At 39.4% G+C, this 22,769-nt stretch overlaps 1 protein-coding gene across 8 annotated transcripts; it reads left to right on the top strand.

Moving 5' to 3' along the window:
- The first annotated feature begins 560 nt into the window (after positions 1–560).
- On the top strand, positions 561–21,755 carry MTX3 (metaxin 3). Of its 8 annotated transcripts, XM_069597595.1 has the most exons (10): positions 781–888; positions 1,407–1,476; positions 1,866–1,942; positions 3,081–3,173; positions 3,693–3,875; positions 4,107–4,183; positions 4,690–4,847; positions 5,382–5,478; positions 6,296–6,384; positions 9,675–10,400. In XM_069597595.1, the coding sequence occupies exons 1-9, from the start codon at positions 808–810 to the stop codon at positions 6,360–6,362; spliced, it is 903 nt and encodes a 300-aa protein (XP_069453696.1). In that variant the 5' UTR covers positions 781–807; the 3' UTR covers positions 6,363–6,384; positions 9,675–10,400. The 8 variants fall into 8 exon arrangements, with proteins under 8 accessions (XP_069453702.1, XP_069453696.1, XP_069453699.1 ...); XM_069597598.1 differs by lacking the exon at positions 3,081–3,173 and having other exon boundaries at positions 787–888; positions 9,675–10,397; XM_069597593.1 differs by lacking the exon at positions 5,382–5,478 and having other exon boundaries at positions 787–888; positions 9,675–10,397.
- The last annotated feature ends 1,014 nt before the right edge of the window (positions 21,756–22,769 follow it).

Genomic DNA, 22,769 nt, shown 5'->3' with positions numbered 1-22,769 from the left:
AATTCAAGTATGTACAAGAGGCTGCAGGGATCTAGAAGTTCCTGACTTCGGAAAACTGTACCAGGGAGATGATAGCTAAACTCATCTTTGAGGGAGCAGAGCCAGGGAAGAAAGAAAGATATTCCAGACTCAAGAAGGGCAGAATTCTTCAAACCCCAGGAAATTGACGAACTCCAGGAAACTCGCTACTTTTAGAAAAAGTGTAACAAGTAAACATGCAGGTGACTAATTGAGATTGAGAATGGCAAGAAGCAGAAGCCAAATATACGGGGGAAAGGGGTGAAACAATTAGAGTGTCTACTATGTATGTCTAGTTCTTTACCCCCACGTCATAGTTTTAAAGAGAACAATCTTGTGACTAACCTGCTATACTTAGTTCTACAAATGGGTTAGTTTAGACCCAGGGTAGTAATGGTCAAAGGGCTTGGGACACATTGCTTGCTTTAGTCGCTAAGTCGTGTCTGAACCCCATGGGCTGTATAGCCTGCCAGACTCCTCTGTCCATGGGATTCTCCAGGCAAGAATACTGGATTAGGTTGCCATTTCCTTCTCCAGGGGACACATTAGGCGTGCAATAAGTATCTGGGGACTTACTACTGGCAGGCTATCTGACTTACTGCCCAGGACTTTCAACCCCTAAGCCAAGCCAATTCTAAGCATGCGATTAACCCCTCCAGGGGTCCTTCCCGCACCTCCCCCGGTCCCCAGAGATCTCTTCTCTCTTTCTCGCCCCGCCCCCGTGATTCCACCTGCCGGAAAGTAGGTGGCAAAAGCACTTCCGGGATAACAAAGGTCGGCCCCGGCAAGATGGCGGCCCCCTTGGAACTCAGTTGCTGGGGAGGCGGCTGGGGGCTCCCGTCGGTGCACAGCGACTCCCTGGTGGTGATGGTGAGGCCTTCTCCCTGGCGCGGGCGCGGGCAAGAAGGGCGGGGCCAGAGGCGCGAGGCTGGCTGGCCGGGTCCCGGCGCCCAAAGGTGGTTCCCGCGCGGCGCACCGGCCCGCGCCGGCCCGGACGCTGCTTGCTGCAGCAATCTGGGCTCCCTCGCGTCCGAGAAGTTACAGCCTAGCCTGTGTCCCCGCCGAAGCTTCGGCGGGGAAGTCATGGCTTCACCGCTTGGCTCCGAGTGTTTTCAATCATGCAAAGCTGTCTGGGCGGTGGAATGAAAGCCCAAAGCAGGGGGCGCGCGCTCCCTGCTCTGTATCCCTTGAATGTTGGGGTGGGGGTGAAATAAACCCCCAAAGCCCTGGTAGCTGGCGTGCGCAACGGCGGCTAGAAGTCTGGGGAGGGATGCAGCCCCGGAGTCTGATGTTTCTACCTTTCGGGGGACCCAGATTTGAAGTCAAGCTGCTCTGCAGGTTTCCTTTAGTACTCAGTCTAAAATGTTCTATTGCAAACTCTCTTTCAGGCTTACGCCAAATTTTCTGGTGCACCCCTGAAAGTCAATGTCATAGATAACACCTGGAGAGGTTCAAGAGGTACACTGTAAACTTTTAAACGCTCCTTTCTGCCCTTTCCCCCCTCTCATTTAACGCTAGGAGGCATGTAGCCATGGAGTACCTTGGGGTTTTAGTTCTCACCATGACCTTGATTGTATGTTGCTTATGTTTTGATCATTCTGAGTAATACTTAAAAGGACAAGCCAAATAAATGGAAATTATGAGAAATGAAATGCTCTCCAAAACTCTGTGTGTGTGTGTGTGTGTGTGTGTGTGTGTGTGTGTGTGTGTGTAAAACTGCAAAAACCTAAAATATCTTACTCATTTTTTCCTCCTCCAAATGTGATTGGTATAGTTTTAAGGGTACTGGGATCTCGTCAAAGGATATTGAAATGCTTCCTTGTGTGTAAAATGTGTTTTGATTATAGGAGATGTACCAGTTTTGACAACTGAAGACAATACTATTTCTCAGCCAGCAAAAATACTAAACTTTTTAAGAAAACAGGTGGGTGGTCCTTTTTGAATAAGTAGATTCTCCATCCCTGCATGTTACTTAAAAAAAAGAAAAACATTAAAAATATTTGTTTAGAATTCTTTTTTGGAGACACATGCATGCATGCTTCAGTTGAGTCCAACTCTTTGTGACCCCGTGGACTGTAGCCCACCAGGTTCCTCTGTCCATGGGGATTCTCCAGGCAAGAATATCAGAGTGGGTTGCCATTCCCTTGTCCAGAGGATCTTCCCTGCCCAGGGATTGAACCCCGGGTCTCCTGCATTGCAGGCAGATTCTTTACCACCTAACCACCTTGGAGATACATAGGGTTTGATTGAAAATAAATAACTGAGAGTCACCGCTCTAAATTATGAGTTGTACTGTGACTCAAAAGCCATATAGTGAGTTACAGTCAACTTACATGATCATGCACTTTGCTTGGCTTTTATTGAAGATTAGGTATAAGTAGATTCAATTTAGCTGTCTTCACTATTACACTTATTGATATGATTATAAATTTAGTTCCATAACTGCTACACATTTTGTTCTTGGTATGAGGTCTGAGTTCCTATCAACTAGCAACTAGTTTTTAAAAGTACTTAAACTAATAGTTGCAGTGAAATGTTTCATGAAATAATGCATCCAAAATATCTGAACATGCCAAGGTTTATATATTTAAAATGTTTAAACATGTAGCAATTTATATAAATGTGAAAGTTATCATCAGTTTTGCCAATAGATAAGGAAGTGCTATGTCAACAAAATTTAGAACTTTTCTAAATGGGGAAGTTTTCTCTTTTCATGGGGAACACAACTAATTAGAACTTTTCCTTGTTATAAATTAACAAAAATAATAGCTTCTATTAAGTTTGTCCTACATGCCACACACTAAACTAAGGTCATTAACAATCATTGAAATAATAATTAAAAAAAAAACCAAACTAACATTTATGGACCTTACTGTGTACATGAGGCTATGCTCAGAACTTTATTTGCATTAAGTAGAATTTGTTAACTGAATTTGTATCTCTCTTTTCCTTTTTAACATGTTTGCCATTTTTGAAGAAGAATAGGAGTCCTAGTTTATTTAGCTTCACTGTTTTGGGATGTTCTTGACTTATGAGGTTTTGGGTTTTATATTTTTTAACAGAAATACAATGCTGATTATGAACTTTCAGCAAAACAAGGGGCAGATACGCTAGCTTACATTGCTCTCCTTGAAGAGAAGCTTCTTCCTGCAGTGGTGAGCATTGGTGAATATTACAGTATTTTAGTGACTTACTGAGAATGTACTTAGTCTGTTCAGAAGAACAATAATGGAAGAGGCTTAAGAGAAGAAATTTCATTTATGTATTATTTTTGATTGTTTCACGTAACTGTGAAACTGGGTTGAATCTGTTAGACATTCAACTAGTATAGCAACCAACAAAGTGAAAGACAGTGTCATTTTGGAAATAAAAATTCTCTGTGAAAGACAGAGTTTGTTGCTCCATGTATAGATTTGGGCCAACTGTAATTCATTTAGAAAATATTCATTAAGCGCCTAGTATGTTCCAGGCCTTATTCTGGATGCTTGGAATAGAGCAAAACAAAACTCACATGTTTAAAAATCTTGGTTTATCCTTGAATCATCCTAGCTGGAAAATGGGTATGAAGTTAACTTCACTCAGAAATATTTATGAAAAAGTTTTACATCTACTGAATGATCTTCTTTTAATAAAAGAATATCCTTGTAGTGTTTTTTTTTCTCCTCCTTTTGCAGCTTCACACATTCTGGGTTGAGAGTGACAATTACTTTACTGTGACAAAGCCATGGTTTGCTTCACGAATGCCTTTTCCGTTGAGTTTGATCCTGCCTGGAAGAATGTCTAAAGGAGCACTGACTAGGATTCTCCTAACCAGGGGAGAGCCTCCCCTCTACCACCTTCGAGAAGTAGAAGCTCAGGTATGGTTGGAATTACCTTCAGAGCAAGGGCTCTCTGCAGGAGGGACAAGAGACAGCAGGGATGAAACTATTGGGTTGGTCAAAAAATTTGTTTGGGTTTTTCTGTAAGATAAGATGGTACAGAAAAACCTGAGCAAACTTTTTGGCCTGCCCAGTACTTATCAATGCCAGCCTGAAAAGGAGTTCTCGAGCATCTTTCCTACTTTTGAGATCTAATTTCATCCTTATTAGATATACAGAGATGCGAAGGAGTGCCTAAATCTTCTGTCAAACAGATTGGGAACATCTCAGTTTTTCTTTGGAGATATGTGAGTACATTCCCTTATAAAACCATTTTAATGTTTTGTTTGCGTATATCCATTGAGCAGTTACTTAAAGCAAGTTCCCTTGCCTGGTCCTTTTACCCCATCCCCAATGAGTTTGACACTTAAAAAAATACTTAGTGGATTTTTTTACTATAGGAAACTTTCTGCTGGGGTGATCTAACATTGAGTTCATATGTTGCATATATGACTTTGAAACTTTTAAGACTGTTCGTACCCAGTCTCTAGTCTCTATATGATGCCTGTGAGTAAATCTTTTAATTTACAACTTAAATTTTCTTCTAAATAAAATGGGTAAGAGTATTTTAAAAAACTACTTATGAGTAAAACCCTAGTTGCTTCATTTTTATAAGCCCAAATGGGTAGTAAACCTTTTTAAAGACTATATTGTATACTGCAGAATTGATAAATGTATTTGAGGAAAAGTTTTTAGCATAATCCCAGATTAATATTTTCTTAGTGCTTTTTAAAAATCCTTAATTTATTTTCAGGCCTTCCACTTTGGATGCCTATGTGTTTGGCTTTCTCGCACCTCTTTATAAAGTACGTTTCCCTAAAGTTCAGTTACAAGAACATTTGAAGCAGCTCTCCAACCTGTGTCGCTTTTGTGATGACATCCTAAACAGTTATTTTAGGGTTAGTCTTGGAGGTAAGTTGGTTCTTCTTCAGCTAATCTTTGTTTGCATAGAATGTTTGCATATTCTCCTAAGGATGTATACACCAAATCCATTACTTATTTAAAACGTGTGTATATTGTCTTTAAACCTTGGTTTGCTGCTGCTGCTGCTGCTAAGTCACTTCAGTAGTTTCCGACTCTGTGCGACCCCATAGACGGCAGCCCACCAGGCTCCCCCGTCCCTGGGATTCTCCAGGCAAGAACACTGGAGTGGGTTGCCATTTCCTTCTCCAAAATCCTGGTTTATAAAACTTCAGAAAGTGGCACTTTTTCCAACTTTATTTTTTTCCCCATGTGTTAGTTCTTCTTTCAGTAGAGAAATATCTATTTGCCTTTTGTCTGTTCTCCTGGATTTTATACAGTTCTCACTTCTTGTTCTTTAAATATTGCCCCTTTGAAGTGGGTAATTTTCTTCTAAAAGTTAACCACAGGTATTTATTATGTCCCTACTGAACAATAGCCTTTATCCTAATGCAAATGGGCAATTACTTTAAATGTTGCTTCTAGCATTTTCCTGCGTGAACAGAAATGAGCAGCAGATTGATTTTGGTGAGGTACACTCCCATGATTCCACTACTTGCAAACTGATTGCACCAGACTGGAGGTATAGTAAATAGAGGGCACCTGTCACTTAGGCGCTGCTTCTTTGGGAGCATGGGGCCTTGTGCTTAAGTGATTGGGACACTAAGTTTGTGTGGGGAGAGTTGGCAGAAATTGTCCTTTTAAGAAACAGAAGTCATCAGGACCATTGGCTTAGGAACAGTTTACTTTTTTATATAGTGGGTTATGTGTTTTGTATATAATATACTTGTATGTAACAAGGGAGGGGTTAGTAGTTTGGAAGTCATGAAACTGAGTAATTTTCAACCTTGTTACTTGGGAGCAGTGGTTAGCAAACCTGACCACAGAACAAATACAAAATCTTAAGCCCTGTACCAGATTCACTGAATTAGAATAGAATCCATTCCTGGAATAGATCCCAGAAAACTGTATTTTCTTAAAGTCCGTTCAAGGACTTTGGAGGTGTGGATACTTGTTTGGCCCTTAGAAAGCTCTTCAAATGCAGTAGTTGTAACTAACGGCCTATTTGAAATGGGTGGGGAAAAGGTACAAGTCAAATTTGAGAAGGCAGTGAGGACTGCTGTGCTCTTATTAATGACCTTGGCTGTCTGCCTAACACTTGGCTAACTGGCTCTCCTTAAGGACACATTTAGTCCTTTGGCTTAGGGTTTGGTTTTGGAGTATTACCGTATGTCTTAAGTTTGCCTTTGAACCGAGAATGGTTTTTCCCTTTGCCTTTTTGGGGAGGTGGGTGGGGGATGGAGCACTTAGCGGGTGGATAGACTCAGTATTCTTTGAATCTAAACAGCTTGTAAGGCTTTCAAAATTTCCTCTTTCTGATTTCTGTCCTGGCTTCTTAGGCATCTCTCCTGCTGGACAAGAAACGGTAGATGCAAATCTGCAGAAACTGACACAACTTGTAAATAAGGAATCCAACTTGATTGAAAAGGTCAAGTTTACTTCAGTCGTTACTTTGTACTAGTTCAGCATTTTCCTTTCTGCAGTTAATATTGTAATTTGGGTTATGCATTACCTTTACCCTTTTCCTTATTTTTTTTAAGTTTATTTTTTTCATAAAGTTGTTTAAATATACATTTACTAAAGCAATACAAAATACAGTGTTTTGAAGCCAGTAATGGATTGATTGTTTGGGGGAAAGATCTGATAATAGCACTGGGTTTACTTTTGCCACACAATTAGCAGTGCTTTTCAAGTTAGGAGACTTTGGCTTTAAAAAAAAGGGGGGGCGGCTGGGGAGAGAGAAAGAAACAGAAAAACACTTCTTGCTTGCTTGTCTGCTCCTTTCTGTCTCTCAGGGTTAATGTTTCTTGATCATAAGCTCCTGTGCTTATTCTTTCTTACTAATAGCACTATGGTGCTTTTTCTTTCTTTCACATAAATGTTTTTATTTTTTTCTCCTTCCTATCCTCTGTTCTAAGTGTTGTTTACAGTTTTTGGCTAGTGTGGATATTTGCCACTTAGGGACTATGCATTTGTTGAGAGAAATATTGAGGAATTGGGCAGGGGAGGGAACCAACAATGGAAATTACAAGGGTGATTCTAGGTGGAAAAAAAGAGAGTTATACAGTTTTTTCCTCAAGTGTTTGATAAACTTGCTTTTTTTCGTATACAAATGGGTAATGCTTCATTCTTTCACAAACTAAGGGGTCATTATGGCCTAATGACACTGGCTAGAGGTTTGGGGGATTGAGTAACAGGCGCTGTATCATATGGGCTGTATATGAGTTATCTCATTTAATCTCAAACAGCAACCCTGTGTATGCAGACTCTCTGTTATCCCCATTTTACAGATGCGATAACTGAAGCTTCAAGGGTAGCTTATAACATCATCTGCCTGAGGTCATTCAGCTGGCAAGAAGTAGAGAGAGAATCTGAACCCTAGTAATTGGATTCCAGCATGGGCTTTGTAGTTAGTCAGCTACGTAACTCATGAATGAAATTATGTAACCATTACTGCTGGTGGTAATAGCCAGGTTTACAACTGCCACTCTCTGGAATGACCATTTTATATCTTTTTATGGTATATTCTTGGGCTTCCCTTGTGGCTCAGCTGGTAAAGAATCCACCTGCAATGTGGGAGACATAGGTTCTATCCCTTTGTTGGGAAGGTCCCCTGGAGAAGGGAAAGGCTACCCACTCTAGTATTCTGGCCTGGAGAATTCCATGGACTGTGTAGTCCATGGGGTCGTGAAGAGTCGGACACAACTGAGAGACTTTCACTTCACTTCACTTCATGATCCCCTGAAGAAGAGAATAGCTACCCAAGGATAGCTTGGATTCTTGCCTGGAGGATCCCATGAACAGAGAAGCCTGATGGGCTACAGTCCACACCGCTGCAAAGAATTAGACACAACTGAGCAACTAGCACTTAACTCCTTACTTATGTACCTCTTGTTAAAGTTTGGGTAAGCTGAATGAAAGCCAAGTTTGTCTTAATTCTTAGCCCAGTGCAGTAAATCTCATGAGAGGAAATACCCCAAGAGTTAAGTGTGGATAATGGAAAAATTATTCAGACTATTGTAGGTACTTTTCTGCTGGATGAAGACTATCCAGTGTAGTTTTCATTTCCATCTGTGGCAAATTCATTTCAGACCCACATTTGCAGAAAGTGAAACCAAGAGGCCCCGCCACCACTTCTGTGCCGTTCACTTCAGCATCATCACTATATGAGAGTCTCCTAACCCTGTGTCAGCGCCTCTCCCCACGCCAGTTCCCATCTGCTCTTCAGTACGGATCACCGTGTGCTACAAGACAGTAGAACAGCAGATTCTCTTGACCACCACTGTTCACCATTTAGACAAAAAATCTAGAGCTTTAAAAAAAGAAAGAGCTATGTTTGAGGAACTTAGTTCTTGCAAGGAAAAAAAGAACTGATTCAAATAGTTCACTGGGAATACTCTTGTCCATTGGAAAACTGAGTTAATCTTCTCTTCTTTTCCTTTGATTATAAACCCCATGTACCTCTGCTGAAACATTTCCTCTGTGCTTTATAAAAGCATCTTGAAAGGAGAGAGTTTTGCGCTACGCATGTTAAAACTCTAAAAAAAGCCTGTCTACCAGCTAGGTGGTAAGACGCTGTATTCTGTTGGTTCTGGGTCATCGATGGCAGCTGCTTTCAAGACTTTTATGAAGTATCTTAACACCAGGACCTTGCACTATGGTTTTGGGGTGCCCTGGTTAAAGGTAGTTTTCTACGGTCTGACTCAGATCTAAATAACCCCTCTTCTGATGTTTTCAGGGATGCTAATGTACTCCTGAAACTCTTGGACATTTTCTAAATGTGCTCCATGTTACTTTGTTTCTCTGGAGCAGACTTAGAACTGATCCATTGTTTGCAGTGCCTCTGGATGAGGTCTAAAGTATTTATCCTTCTGTCTCTTTTCCTAGCCTTCCTTGGTCTAAATACTCAGAGCCTAAAAGAGGTGATCTTTTTGAGTGGAGTACAGGTCATTTTTATTGTGACATTGAGGTATAGTTGAAAGAACAACAGTGTTAGAATAAGACCAGGGTTCACATTTCAGCTCTAATGCTAGCTTTGCTAATGCAAATCTGATAACCTTTCTGAGCTTCCTTTTGCTAATCTGTAAAATAGAGAATGATTGTCTTTTTTTCTTTATAATTGTCTTGGGAAGCTCAAATGAGAACATGCTTTGTAACATGTGGAAAGTAGTCTAACAGAAATGTTGCTTTTACACTTAATATTAGAAGGTTTCTTAAACCAAGTTGTACTGTGGTTGAATTCAATAAACTGTTCATTTTGTGGCATTATTGTAATTTTGTGAAGACATCAGGATGAGCCATACTGCTTTTATACATATACTAAGTGAAAGTGAAAGTCACTCAGTCGTGTCTGATTCTTTGCAACCCCATGGACTATACAGTCCATGGAATTCTCCAGGCCAGAATACTGGAGTGGGTAGCCTTTCCCTGCTCCAGGGATCTTCCCAACCCAGGGATCAAACCCAGGTCTCCCACATTGCAGGCGGATTATTTACCAGCTGAGCCACAAGGGAAACTCCATACATGTACTAAGTCAGGCAGTATTTAGGTATGTTGTTTAGAATTCTTTAGAGATTATTTGCAAGAAAAGATTTCTCTAGCAGTGCTCGAAACATAAGGTTCTGTCCTCTTCTAGGCTATAGTTCGGATGGGGACGCCACAGTCCATATTAGTGTTACCATAGCTATTAGTCAGATGTACCTTTTGTACTTTCCACAGATGGATGACAATCTTCGCCAAAGCCCTCAGCTTCCTCCTCGGAAACTGCCAACACTTAAATTGACTCCAGCAGAAGAAGAAAGTAATTCCTTACAACGGCTATCACCCTGACAGTCATCATGCTTTGTGTCCAGAGTCATGTAATTGTTGCAGCAGTCTCTTACACTAAGTGTGTGAAGGGCAAAAAGAAAATGCTAAAAATAGATAGAAGGAAGACTCTAAACCAAAAGAAACTGTCTATGACAGCAATTTTTTTTCGTTAGGAAGCTTCTGTTTTAGCTTGGCAATGCACTTTAAATAACATCAGCGTGAATGCTAAATGAACTTGCGGGGGGGGGAGAGAAAATACATTGTACTGTATATAAAAACCAGCCTTAACCTTGGCAGATTTTTGCCTTTGGTTCACATGTTGCTGGCCCAAAGCTCCACTTCTGTTCTGAATGTGCACACTTAATTTATTCAAGTTAATTTATTAATTTAGTATCCTTAGACCAGTCTGAATATTTAATATGTGGCTCTTTGTCTAAGGCCTTTTCTCTTCTGTTTAGAAATCTGATGCCTATTTTAGACACCAGGAAAAATATATTATTCTAGTATTCTGTTTAATAGAAAACCTGTATTTAGTGTTAAAAAACAACATGGAATGTGTTTCTTAATTATCTCACAAGTCTAACCTTTGGGGGAGTTAGTACCATATATATAAATATTAAAGGTGGTAACATATAATATTTGTCTGACTATATGCACTTCGATATAACAGTATTTGCTGATGTGTTCAGTATAGGTTAGCAAGGGCTGTTTTAATTTATTGAAGCTTTACTGCTGCTGCTGCTGCTGCTAAGTTGCATCAGTCGTGTCCGACTCTGCAGCCCCATAGACAGCAGCCCACCAGGCTCCCCCGTCCCTGGGGTTCTCCAGGCAAGAACGCTGGAGTGGGTTGCCATTTCCTTCTCCAATGCATGAAAGTGAAAAGTGGAAGTGAAGTCACTCAGTGGTGTCTGACTCTTTGCAACCCCATGGACTGTAGCCCACCAGGCTCCTTCATCAGTGGGATTTTCCAGGCAAGAGTAATTGAAGCTTTAGGCCTGTGTATTTGTAGTACATCTTTAACACTAGTCATCTCTTTCTTGGATTGATTTCAGGAGAGCTGAATGTTAGCACCACTTTTATGTTAGGCTGTAAAGTCTTACGACACTTGCTCAGTTGTTAGACCCTACTCAGGAGGAGCCCGCCGCCACAGAACTGGAAGCACCTACTATGCATCTGGTCCAAGTTCACCATGCTTGGCTCAGACCAGCGTTCTTTCCTGAGAAACATACCACGTAGTCAGAAGCTTTATGACAACTGATTATTTTCCATAGAGCTTATCTACAGTTGAAGAATTCTTTGGAATAATCGGAAATAGCATATTTTAAGGAACATTTTCCATTTATTGGTTGCTGAACTGTTAAAAGATTTGCTGTGTGGGTAATTTTACTTAGAATCTTGCTTATTTTAGTGGCTGAGGTGCTTCTGCCGTCTTAAAACCACTTCTGGGTTTTTTTAAAAATATAGGACCATGTTTTTGATTAGTGTCTTAAAAGATTACTATGGTGCTCAGCAAATCTTATCTCATCCTGCTGAAACCCCCATGTTAGGAAAACAGCTTTGGAGTCAGTAGACTCGTCTAATTTGAGCTGAGTGGAGCTCAGCAGTGCTTGACCTGCATCCTCTCAATTTGATATGTATTAGGTAGCTATTTATATAGTAGTCTTTAAGTCATCATAAATATTTTTTCTTGAAAGTGTTAATGAGAAACAAGGTAATCTTCAAGGTCTTGGTTGTCTGTTTGGCTACACTGAGAGAAAGTCACTCCTCTGTTTCACATTACTTCTGCAACAGGTGCGAGAGTGGGGGCGTGGGGGTGGGGGTGGGGGTGTCTGGGGGTGTGTGCGTGTTTTATATTATTAGTCTTCTGTTAGATTCCAGCAGTCGGAAATCTGTAGAGAGGGTGTGTGTGTGTGTGTGTGGTGGTCTGTGTTAGTCTTCTGTTGGATTCCAGCAGTCGGAAATCTGTATGAATATTCTATGTTGGAAATCATGACTGTAGGACTTTACTATCCTCTGGGATTAATGTATACTGAAGAAGGGTGGTTAGCATACTAATCAGACATCTGTTTGTGCTTTAGTGGTTAGTCATTTTCAATTACGATTTCTATTAAAGCTTTCAAAAAGCATTTGAAGTGACTTACAATTGTTAAACATGTGTAAAATAGGTCAGTTAAAATTGGGTTTTGGAAAAATAAAAAATTTGTAGGAGATAGAACTATACTAACCCAACCCTAACTATACTAACTCTAAAATTGAATGGTAAATTTAATTCCCAAGTTTCCCTGTGGACAAAATCAAAGAATAATACGGGGTTATGTAAAGTTTTCTGTCAATACAGTGACTAATGTCCATGAGTAAGAAAAATACGTTTACATTTTTATAAGAATGTGGGGTATTGTGTTATGACACAAAGATGCAGCCAGTACGCATACTGTAGTGTTTGATGTGTTGAAAGTTGAATCAAAAGGTGTCATTCTGGAATAGCAAGTTTTGTCCTTTTTTTAGTAGAAAAGATGACTGTAAATATGATTTTATTTCCTTTCAGTCATTCCTGCTTTGAACTGCCTTTAGCTGTGTGCCGTATAGGCCATGATACTTCCAGACTATCTTCGCTAAGAGGCGAAGTATGAGTTAGATAAGTGAGAATTTATGTGCTGGGTTACTTAGTTTTGCTTTTTTGGTAAAAGCTAATGAGATGCTAGGAAGCTATCACTGAGCACAAACCACTCCAGGCATCAGCTGCACACATAGGAAACTCTTGAAAAGGAACAGCTTTCAGGACTCGACAGAGAGCTTATGATAAACCTGTCAGAATATGCTTTGGATAAAGTTTGAGTTTGCTGAGATAAATGATCCACAATCTTAAACACTGTGGTAGAGGATAATATGGTAAAAAGGATGGTGTTGGTGTTTATGGCACTATAGAATGAGAATATTGGTCAGATAATTCCCATAAGATAAAAATCTTTCATCCGCAAACCGTCATCAGTTGTCCATAAGGCTGACCATTCTTATAACACCAAAGAAACTGCAAAAGACCTTTAAGGATAGTCATTCCTACACAATATTTTTTTCCCCTAAAAGTTTGGCACTGGCAAAGGAATCAAATTTCAATCTAGATATGTTTATTTTTTGAGTGCTAGAGATTTTACATTAAATCCAAAGAATTTTGATTTCCATTTGTAATTTCTGTTCATTTAATATGGCAAGATACATTAACTTAAAAGAATGGGAAGGCTTATTTCAGTCAGAGCTAACTTACAGTTCTCAGAAGTCTACAAAAATGGAAAAAAGTAGACATCAAAAGAGGCAGAAATTGGTAACAGTGATAGCATCTCATAAAACCAATTTTTAAAGGTAGTATCATGTGATAAAAGTGGCATTTAAAGTCAGTAGTGTGTTTTCTTAGAGCCTCTTCCAGGAATAGTCATTTACCAGGTTATTAGAGTTTTTCATCAGTTTACTTTTCATAAGCTGTCAAAAATTGTATCCCTCTAAAACCAAAATACAAATGCTTACATGTGAAGACAAGAAGCTGAGGGATGGCTCTCTCTGTACTATTTTTGTGAGTCTGTAATTATTTCAGAATAAAAGGGTTTTAAAAGTAAATTCAATAGAGTGAATTTATCTTTAGATAAACTGATTTACAATTTAATGCTTCAGACATAGTATTCAGGATTCAGTTCCAGATGAATAAATGCATAATATAAATCTATTTCATTCCAAGTTTAAAGACAAAAACAAACTCAACTTTATAACATGATTATCTAAAGATTTGGTTTGCCTTATCAGCAAAGGAAAAAAAGCTAAAACCAAGAACCCCTTTTCCTAAGATATAAAAAATTCTATGATCTTTATGTTTATAATTATATCTTTTCTCCCTATGGTACCTGGGTTTACCTGGGTTTAAAATATTTTGAAAAAAGCTCCTCCATGTCTCCATGTGGTAATCCTTCTTTATTTTGCAGGTGTCCTCTCACTAACAGTAGGACCATGCTTTGATGGACAAAGTGTACTGTGTGTCTGTGTTTTTTGTATTAGGCTTACAGGGGTTTAGTGATTGACTTTGTCTTGGTTTAGTTATTTATCTAATTGAAATCCTGAGCAGAGCCACATAGCATATTTGAGTTGTAATGATGGTATTCTGTATATGTTGTTGGCACTTGAGTTATTTTTTGCCTTTACTCTAGTTCAGCTCTGTGTAATTTGTATTTACTTTTCAATGTTTTCATATTTCCTAAGAAAGTACTAGATTATTAAGAAATTTGTTAATTACATGAACCAAAGTTCAGTAATCCTAGTCTCAAAGGTTTAACTGAAGCATAATTAAATCTTCAAAATGTTGATTTTCATAGAGACATAGAGTGATTTGCTTTTTTTTTTTTAAGCGTTTGTAAAATTATTTATCCCAAAGTTCATGTTGGGATATAGTTTCTTTAAAGCCCAGATTACCTGCCCTAGACTTAAAATTATTGTGATTGAGGTGGAGAGGTATTCTCAGAATCAGAAAGCATACAAAAATTTTTTGTCCTGATAAAGAGGCCAGTGATTACTGATGAGAACTAACATTCTTGAACAGTGATATAAGAAATGGTTACTTTGAATTGGATGTTTATAAATAGAGAGTGAAATGTTATAACAAAAGACTGTTCAAAGCAAAACAAAATAGTTCCTTTAAAAAATTGCAGGAAAATAAGTGTTTTTATATCCTCATTATTCTTAATTTGAAATTATATTGTAAGATTTAAAAAAAAAACACTATATTTTAGTTCTTTGGAAAAGCAGTTCAAGATATATTTTGGCAGAATATATGGTTATTATATGAATAGAGAGGTCTTTGGCCAAATAGGTTTGGGAAATTCTGGGTTAGACAAAGTGAAGTTACTGTAGGCATCTCAGAATCTTTGATATGTTATTGGTGGTTTCAAACTCCAATGAGGACCTGTATTTTACACACCATTTTCCTATTTTTATGTGGAATTGTTTTTTAAAGTAAGTGTCACGTGGGACTTGTGTTCTGAGAAATACACTTAGAGAAATGCTGCCCTGCGAGTGTTTCTGCTTGCTTGTACTCATTACAAAGGCTTCCAGCTGTTGGCTGCCCCTCTAGTGAGTGCTGGGAAAATGGGAAGAGAAGGTTAGTACTCCCTTGGGCTATAGAGTTGTCTGGGAAGTGGCTTTGGGTTTCAATAGGTTGCTGTTTAGGCACCTGTGAGGCCTGTGGTCAGTCCAGTCACTTTCTCTGGAATCCCAGTTAGCTTGGAACAGCTGCACAGGGGTGTGAACTGGTGGTTTCAGAGAACCAGCCACTTCTTAGGCATCTACAAGACAGAGGGAACCAACTTGGGAATCCAGCACAAATTTCCAAACTGATTTTGGCTGTGCTTTAAAAGCACCAAAAAGGCAGTGAGTATTTATAGCGTTAAAGTCCCATATGAGCTGGTTATTTTATGCATATATATATGCATGCACGCATAGTGTCGTAGAAAGTTTTCATTTGCTTCAGTGACAGAAGCAAAGAAAGTTTAATATTTTCAAGTTCTGTTACTGAAGACATTGTCTAGACAAAGATTGCATGTTTGTGTATGCTTTTTCTAGGATGAGTGTTTACAGCTTTTATTCTGAGCAGTTTCTATATCTTTCCCCTCCCCCCAGTTTAAGCCTCACGAGACCTTCTTAGAGGACCAAAGATGTTTGATTTCATCTCAGAGTACAAAGTCCTTCTCCGCATTGTAAGGAGGCTCTTTGTTTTCTGCAGTGTATATGGTTGCATATTTGGAACTCCATGCTTTGGATATGAATTTGATGGAAAGCCTGCCATTGGATTTGAGTTGTGGTGTAATGGTGAACATCGATTCATGTGCAAAGCAGTTGGATCTTTGTTCTGATTCTTTAGATTTCCTCATGCAAATTCAGAAAAATGCCTTTTAATCATTGAGTTTACATATCCAAGATCCTTGGAAGTCTAGAAAAAATGACTTGCCAGAGTTTGCATCAGTCCTGAGTAAGTCATGCAGAGTAGAGAAGGCTGTGTGCGGCCATCCACTCTTTGGCCTGTTGGCTGCCTGTCTTGCAGGGCTGGTGTCTCTATTTCTTGGAGAAGGATCGGTGTACTCAAGCTTTTATGTTAACTGCATAAAGATGAGCTTTATTCTTCTACTGACTTGGTGTTTTATTTTGTAAAATAGGAAATAATGTCTTCTCATTTTTCTGCTCACTCTGAAGTGGAAATTTGAAGTGTTTGTAATATAACTTCAGCTTTCTGAAAGACTGATAGCAAAGAAGACAAGAAATTTATGTATACTTATATTGGTTTTGTTCCACCAAGCTTATCTTTGAATGGCAAACATTTGAAACATCTGTTCTAGTGTACAACTACTATAGTTTTGTTATTAACAAACTTAAGCATTGTTTGTCATAGTTTCAATATTCTAGCCTTGCCTAGTGTGACTATATTTTACTCAGAGATTATGTACAAATACCCAGAAGAGGTGATGATGATCAATGTTGTAAAGAATTTATTCTGATACACGAGAAACTGGATATTATGTCAAAATAGCTATTTTCAAAATAAAGTCTCAAGTTGCTTGAATGTTTATTAACTCTTGGTTTAATGTTATTTATTCTTTGAGGTGAGTATTTCATTGGGAAGAATTTTGGGGTGCTTGAACATAGTTCTGTGCTGGGACTGAGCTACATAAAGGGTTGCTCTTTTTAAAATGCCCATTCTTTCCATGATGCATTGAGGTCATTTGTGCTTTTCCCAGCCTGTGCTCAAGGAGGGTAGGCGCCTGCTCCTAGGCCATGCTTTGTGTGTGGCCTCAGAGAGCTCAACTTCTCAGGGCTATAGTTAGCTCATCCCTTCAGCCCCGTAAGTTGCTTTAAAAATTTCTCTTTTGCTCACCTGGGAAGTCCAGTGATATTCCACATAATTGGATGGAAGACATACACTGAGAAAAATAATTGTAGTTAAAAGGGAAGATATTCATATTTTTTTGCTGCTTTTTGGAAAAAAAAAAATTGGGGCAGGATATGGAGGTATAGAAAACCCTGTGAGAGCTGCTAGTTTAGTATCAGCAGGCTCCCTGAGGGGGTGAGTCTGTTAGTAGAGTTTTTTGTTTTTTGTTTTTTTTTTTAATTAAGGTATAATTTATGTGTAGTAAAATGCATCAGCCTTCCAAGTAGAGCTGTTAGTTATGTATTTCTCACATGGAAAGCCAGCTACATCTTTGTTGATACTTCTGTTCCAAAGAACACAAGTCTTAATTGCATATGAACTTTGGGTTTCAATTCACCCGTGGGTGGATTGAGGTGGTTAGTAACAATCAACAATCACCTGCTTTCCACAAGAGAGCAGGAAAGAAGAGTTGGTATTGGTGGGATTATAGAATTCTTTGGGGGAAAGACAACTCTGAGTCACAAAGCTGAGAACCTTTCACCAAAGACCTGCAGAAATTTTGGTTTTTAATTGCTCAGCTCGGAGCCTTGACTTTGGCCTGGGACGGTTCTGGGTGATCAGATCTCCTGGATGCCTATTGCAATGCAATGCCCCTTGGTGGACAGAAGGCTACAGTGTAAACAGTGCTGTTTTTCTTTTGGCACTAATAGCAGCTATTGATGTTAAGTTTTGCCACACTGGAATATTGTCCTAAGGAGACTGAGATAAAGGGAAAAGCGCTAGGATCACTGAGTACTGCCCACATGTTTGAGACAAGTGTATATGAGAACAGGAAGGAAATGGCGGTGGAAAATGTAAGGGCTTGTCTTACTCAAGATCATCGTACGTTCCTAGTTGTAAAGCAAAGGGGATACTCATCCCTTCTTAATCTGACAAGAATTTCAGGGGAAAGGATGAGAAAACAGTACATTTCTCCAGGTACATTAGTCAGCTTCCTGGAATGCTTTAGACATCTGTGATTAAGAAATGAAGACAGCTGTGCATCATCAAAGACATTTCTAATTTCTAACACAGCCAACTCAAGGCCCCAAATGTTGTGCTTTACCAAATAAGAGAGAGGCTGTGATATTTATCCTGCTTTTTGAGTAAGTGAGTGAAAATAGGGAAATCTTGACATTTATAAATAAAATTAGGGATTGGTGTTTCAGATCTGAGTTTGGGGCAGGTGGTCTTTTCAAGAATTTACATTTTGGAAAAGTTAAGAAATCTTTCGGTATAGAAGGAAGCATGACGCTTTCCAAATATCACAGTTAAGACCAAACAGATTTCAGTTTTATTTTAAATGCAAGAAGCAAGCTGACTTATTTGAGGGCTGTCAGACTGTGTCTGTTCTGATATGTGTTGTCCCAGTTCTCTCCATGAGTGAGGATTTGCCTTTTTCACCAATGAACATGGTTTGGGTTTTATATGACACATAATATCCAGTTCACAGCATGACTACTGATAAAATAGCTTAGAAAAAGGTGGGAAGGGTTACAGTAGATGTAGAAAGTAAGAGGAAAGAGAACCAAAGAGAAAGAAACTCTAAATATGATGTAACCGGCTGTAGGGAGGAAGGGGAATGCAACGCAGAAAGACAGTGGATTTTAGAGTTAGAAAGCCTGGCTTAACAGCACACCAAACTAGTGATTTTAAGCATGTCACTTAATTTTTTATTTATACTATTCATTACAATGCAATGGAATAACTGAATCTGGATATATGAATGTTTTTATAAGTTTGTTTTTTTAAGATATATATATATTAAAATTTAGAAGCTACTGATAAAGAGTCCCATGCCACCTCTTATGAATAACCTGTTTCCATATTGGTATCTAGTCTTTCAGTCTTTCATTTTCTACACAGACACATGTACACACACAATTCTGTATGCTATAATTCTGTAATACATATTTATACTGTTCAGAGTGTGCTTTTTCACTTAATGTTCAGAAAATCTTGTAGGTTATTACATATTCTATATAATTTTTAAAGGGTGTGTGCAATTTCAATGTAAGATGTTACGTTGTTTATTTCTCACCCTTGTGATGAACATTAGGGTAAACTCTTCTTGTAATGGTCCATTTGTATTTGCAGTCCGTTTGTATTTCTTCTGTAAGTGGTCTATTCATACTCTGCCTAAAAGGAAAATAACTTCACTTCTCTGAAACCCTGGCTTCTCCACTGGAAGCTGGGGTTTCCATGTGGTCTCAATGCAGTAACACAAGGCGGATCCAGGATACAGCAGGTGTGCAGCAATAGTCTTTGCTTCCATGTGATTTCCTGGATTAAGAGCTCCCAGAGGATAGAGACTTCTTTCTTTATTTATCCCAGCACCTAGTACAGTGCTTGGCGCAGAGAAGGAGCTCAAAAAGTTCTTGAGGAAGGAGGAATAGCTGGGATTCGAAAACGTTTTGAGTATATCAGGAAAAAGAGTGAGAAAAGTCGAAGCCAAGAGCCAATGAATCAGCAGTGAGAAAACTTACTCAAAAGCTTACTATTAAAATGGAAGAATTTAGGTTTTATTCTCAAAGCTATATAAGAAATAATTGCTTATAAAGACATGAAATACCTATAAGTATGTAGTCTTGAAAAACTGAGGTGTTTTTGTGTGTGTGTGAGCTAATGGGTACATACTTTAAGTACACTAAGAAAAGTGACACCTTAATTATAATGAATTATATCATTATACTTTATATTATAAAGATAATTTTTATAATTTATTATATTTACTTATAAAGATAATATAAATATTTATATAATACAAAGCAATATTAGTTGTTATATTACTCATAATTATTTACAATAATATTGAAGTTTTGAAAAGTGAAAAACTTCATTTTAAAACATGATTAATTCTGGTTTTCGTGTATCCGATTTGCCTCAACTAGGAGTAAATATGCAGTAACATATGCATATTGTATAATGGTAATAAGGTAAAGTGACCCCGAGCTCTGGTGCCTCAAAAGGAAGGAGGTGAATTGATGTCAGGTTTTGTTTTATCCAGCTCGCCCTGGGATCAAGGGGGAGAGAGTCAGTGGCCCGCTAATGACATCTGCAGACGGCTTTAAATTGAGAGGTATTGTAAACATCAGGGATGACTGAGAAATAATACAAGAGGAGCTGGAAAGGTTAGGAACATGGACAGGAAATCAAATGATTCAGTCTGGAGTAACGCAATCCAATCTGACATCTGGGGCCAAATAAGAAATACAGATATGCCATGAAAGTAACAAACACGGAAAACAGTCATCTCAAAGGAGGCTGGAGGGGGGCAGTGCAGAGAGGCTAGAGGAAAACCAGAGCAGTAGGAAGCAGGAACTACACTCAGTGCTATGGTGTGGCTCTTTACACACTGATTTCTTTTTGACTAAGGTTCAGCAACTTAGTGCTAGGTAAGAAACAGGGATTTGAAGGTTAACTCAGCACCTAATCACACAAAAGCGCCACCTCTCTTCTAGTTGGTCCTAATGACTGTTAGAGTATCGTCAGTATAGAGAGGACCGTGGAAGTGGTCTGGAATCTGAAGAAAAGTCCTAATTGGAAAGACCACTTGCCATACGCCTCCCTGGGCATTGCTCATTCAGTGGGTGTTGCCAAGAATTCTTGGAACAGCTCCCTCCAGGCTATCCAGTTGCCTGCAGCATGAGGGGGCCCTACAAAACCTTTGTGAGTTAGTACAGGATCCAGTCTATGCAAAAATAAGATGTGAGTCCATGAGGCCGTCTGTTCCTTCCAGCCATGCCCCTCTCTCTCTTGCAGTTGCTGCTGTGTTTGCGTCTGCTTGCCAGTATCATGGCCTCAACATGTTAACCCTTAGCAGCACAGAGTCCCCTGCCTGTGTTGCCTACTATCCCTTATCCTTCTCTCTTGCTATAAACGTCTAGTGATGATTTGTATTTTCTCTAGATGTAGATAAACTGAATCAGATATATTGGTGATATTGGCCCCCTTCTGGAATTTCCAACTTTTTTTTTTAATGGAACCACCACATTTAATTTTTTCAGTTACAAGAACTTGAGGAATTGGGCCACAATGAGAACTTCGTGGAGATGAGAAAGAAGACCAAATAATTCTAAGGAGGACAAACCCTGAGCAGGTAATGCTTAATGTATCCATTCCCCACTCTGAAGAGAAGAGCAGAACATTGGTGCAGAGAATCTCCTGAAGGAGTGAGCTGGAAAGGAGAGGTGTCAAAGGCATATTTCTTGTAGTTGCAGGTATGCTAATGGCTCATATTGGAAGCTTGAGGCTGAATGTGTTACCTATCCCCAGTCATAGTTGCTTTGGAACAGAAGGCCCTTAGGCTAAGAAAACTCATCCACTTATTCAACAGGTATTTACTGAGTATCTCCTATGTTCCAGGCACTGTTACTAGAACCAAGGATACAGTGAACAAAACACAGGTCTCTGCTGTTGTGGTTCTGCGTTCTAGAAGGGGGACAATTAACAATGAACCGGATAGAGCAGGATAAGGGGGTTGGGAGTGCTGGGACTGAGGGCAAGTGACAGTACTAAAGGGTGGCATAGGCCCACTGTGAAGATGAGCCACACCTTGAATGAAGCGTGAGGTGGCCTGGATATCTGATGAGAGCATGCCGGGCAGAGGGCACAGGCGGAGCAGTGGTCCTAAGGGAAGTTTTGTCGAGCTTGTCTGAGAATCAGCAAGGAGGCCAGCGTCTCTGGAGGAGCATGAGCAAGGTAGAGAATGACAGAGATGAAGTCAGTAAGGTATGGGGTGGGGGCAGACCAGGTAAGAGCCTACGGGTATTTGTAAGCCTTTGTTTGACCTTGACTCTGAGCAGAGAAGTGATGTCGCTGATTGCTTTTTAAAAGGACTCCTTGAATTGTGGTCCTGAGGACTGACAAGAGTGTGAGCAGAAGGACCGTGGGGAGCATTGTATAGTCATCTAGCCAAGGGACGGTAGTGGCTCAGACGGGTTAGAATGGCATCAGGGGAAGTGGTGAGAAGAGGTTGGATTCTGAATGTATTTCGTGGGTACCACCACCAAGATTTCTCGACTGATTAGATGTGGGTTGTAAGAAAGAGAAAAGTGACTTAAGGAATTTTGGCATGAGCACCAGATGGATCGAGTTGCCATCAACTGAGATGGGAAAGACTCTGAGAAGAACAGATTTTGAGAAGACTGGGGGTTTCATTTTTGACATGTTGAATTTGTGATATCTGTTACACATCCAAGTAGAGATGGTGAGTGAGCACTTTTGTAGATGCGAGTTTGGAGTTCAGGAGATACAACTGAAGAGTCATGAGGATGATGTTATTTAAAACCATGAGACTAAATGAGATCATCAAGGGCTTAAGTTGTAGAGAAGAGAAGAAGTCTAAGAACTAAGACCAGGATGCTGAACATCAAGAGACCATGGACAGAAGCAGTGAGGAAGCCTGAGACCAATCAAGCTGGAGGAAAATCAAAAGAAGGTGATGTCCTTGAAGCCACATGAAGAAGGAAGAGGGAGAGATTAAACACAATGGCTAGCGTGATAGCCTGTGTAGGAGAGGGACCACGTGACTGCTGGATTTAGCAAAATGACCCTGAGGAGCAGTTTCCATGGACTAGGGGATAGGAATTAGTTCAAGAGGGACTAGGAAGAGAGAAGTGAGAAGAAAATGACTGTGAAATGATGACTGTGAAAATTGTAAACAGCACAACAGAGCTGGGAAAGATATCTAGAGGTAAAACTGCCTTCCCTTGGGTCCTTGAGCTACCACCAGGGAGGCAGCCACCTATTTATTTATGTATATTTATGTATAACTGCAAATCAAGTCAGCATGCAGCCAGCAGTGTTGAGCTAGGTCATTAGGAAACTGTCCCCAGTAACAGAGATTCAAATGGGGTTTAATAGAGTTTGTCAAGGGACTTTTTATTTATTATAAAAATATTGCTACTTAAAACATGAGCTTTTTCTCAAAATGATGAGTGAAATTCTTTTGTGAATAAGATCTAGCATATGAGTATGTTTATACTTAGTTAAGCCAGAGGAAGCAGAGACCAAGTCAATCCCTGGAGTATTCTTTGTCTAGAGGATTTCAGCTTCTGTGGTTTAGG

This window comes from Ovis canadensis, chromosome 7 (assembly GCF_042477335.2).
Source record: "Ovis canadensis isolate MfBH-ARS-UI-01 breed Bighorn chromosome 7, ARS-UI_OviCan_v2, whole genome shotgun sequence".
Taxonomy (NCBI): domain Eukaryota; kingdom Metazoa; phylum Chordata; class Mammalia; order Artiodactyla; family Bovidae; genus Ovis; species Ovis canadensis.
Note: the sequence above shows the minus strand (reverse complement) of the source record. Positions and strands in the feature narration are given on the sequence as shown.

Bases quoted from the DNA above. Each gene is read 5' to 3' on its own strand.
- MTX3 (XM_069597593.1), top strand. From the start codon at position 808: ATGGCGGCCCCCTTGGAACTCAGTTGCTGGGGAGGCGGCTGGGGGCTC. The intron at 889-1,406 runs GTGAGGCCTTCT...ACTCTCTTTCAG, and splicing joins GCGACTCCCTGGTGGTGATG to GCTTACGCCAAATTTTCTGG. The intron at 3,174-3,692 runs GTGAGCATTGGT...CTCCTTTTGCAG, and splicing joins AGAAGCTTCTTCCTGCAGTG to CTTCACACATTCTGGGTTGA.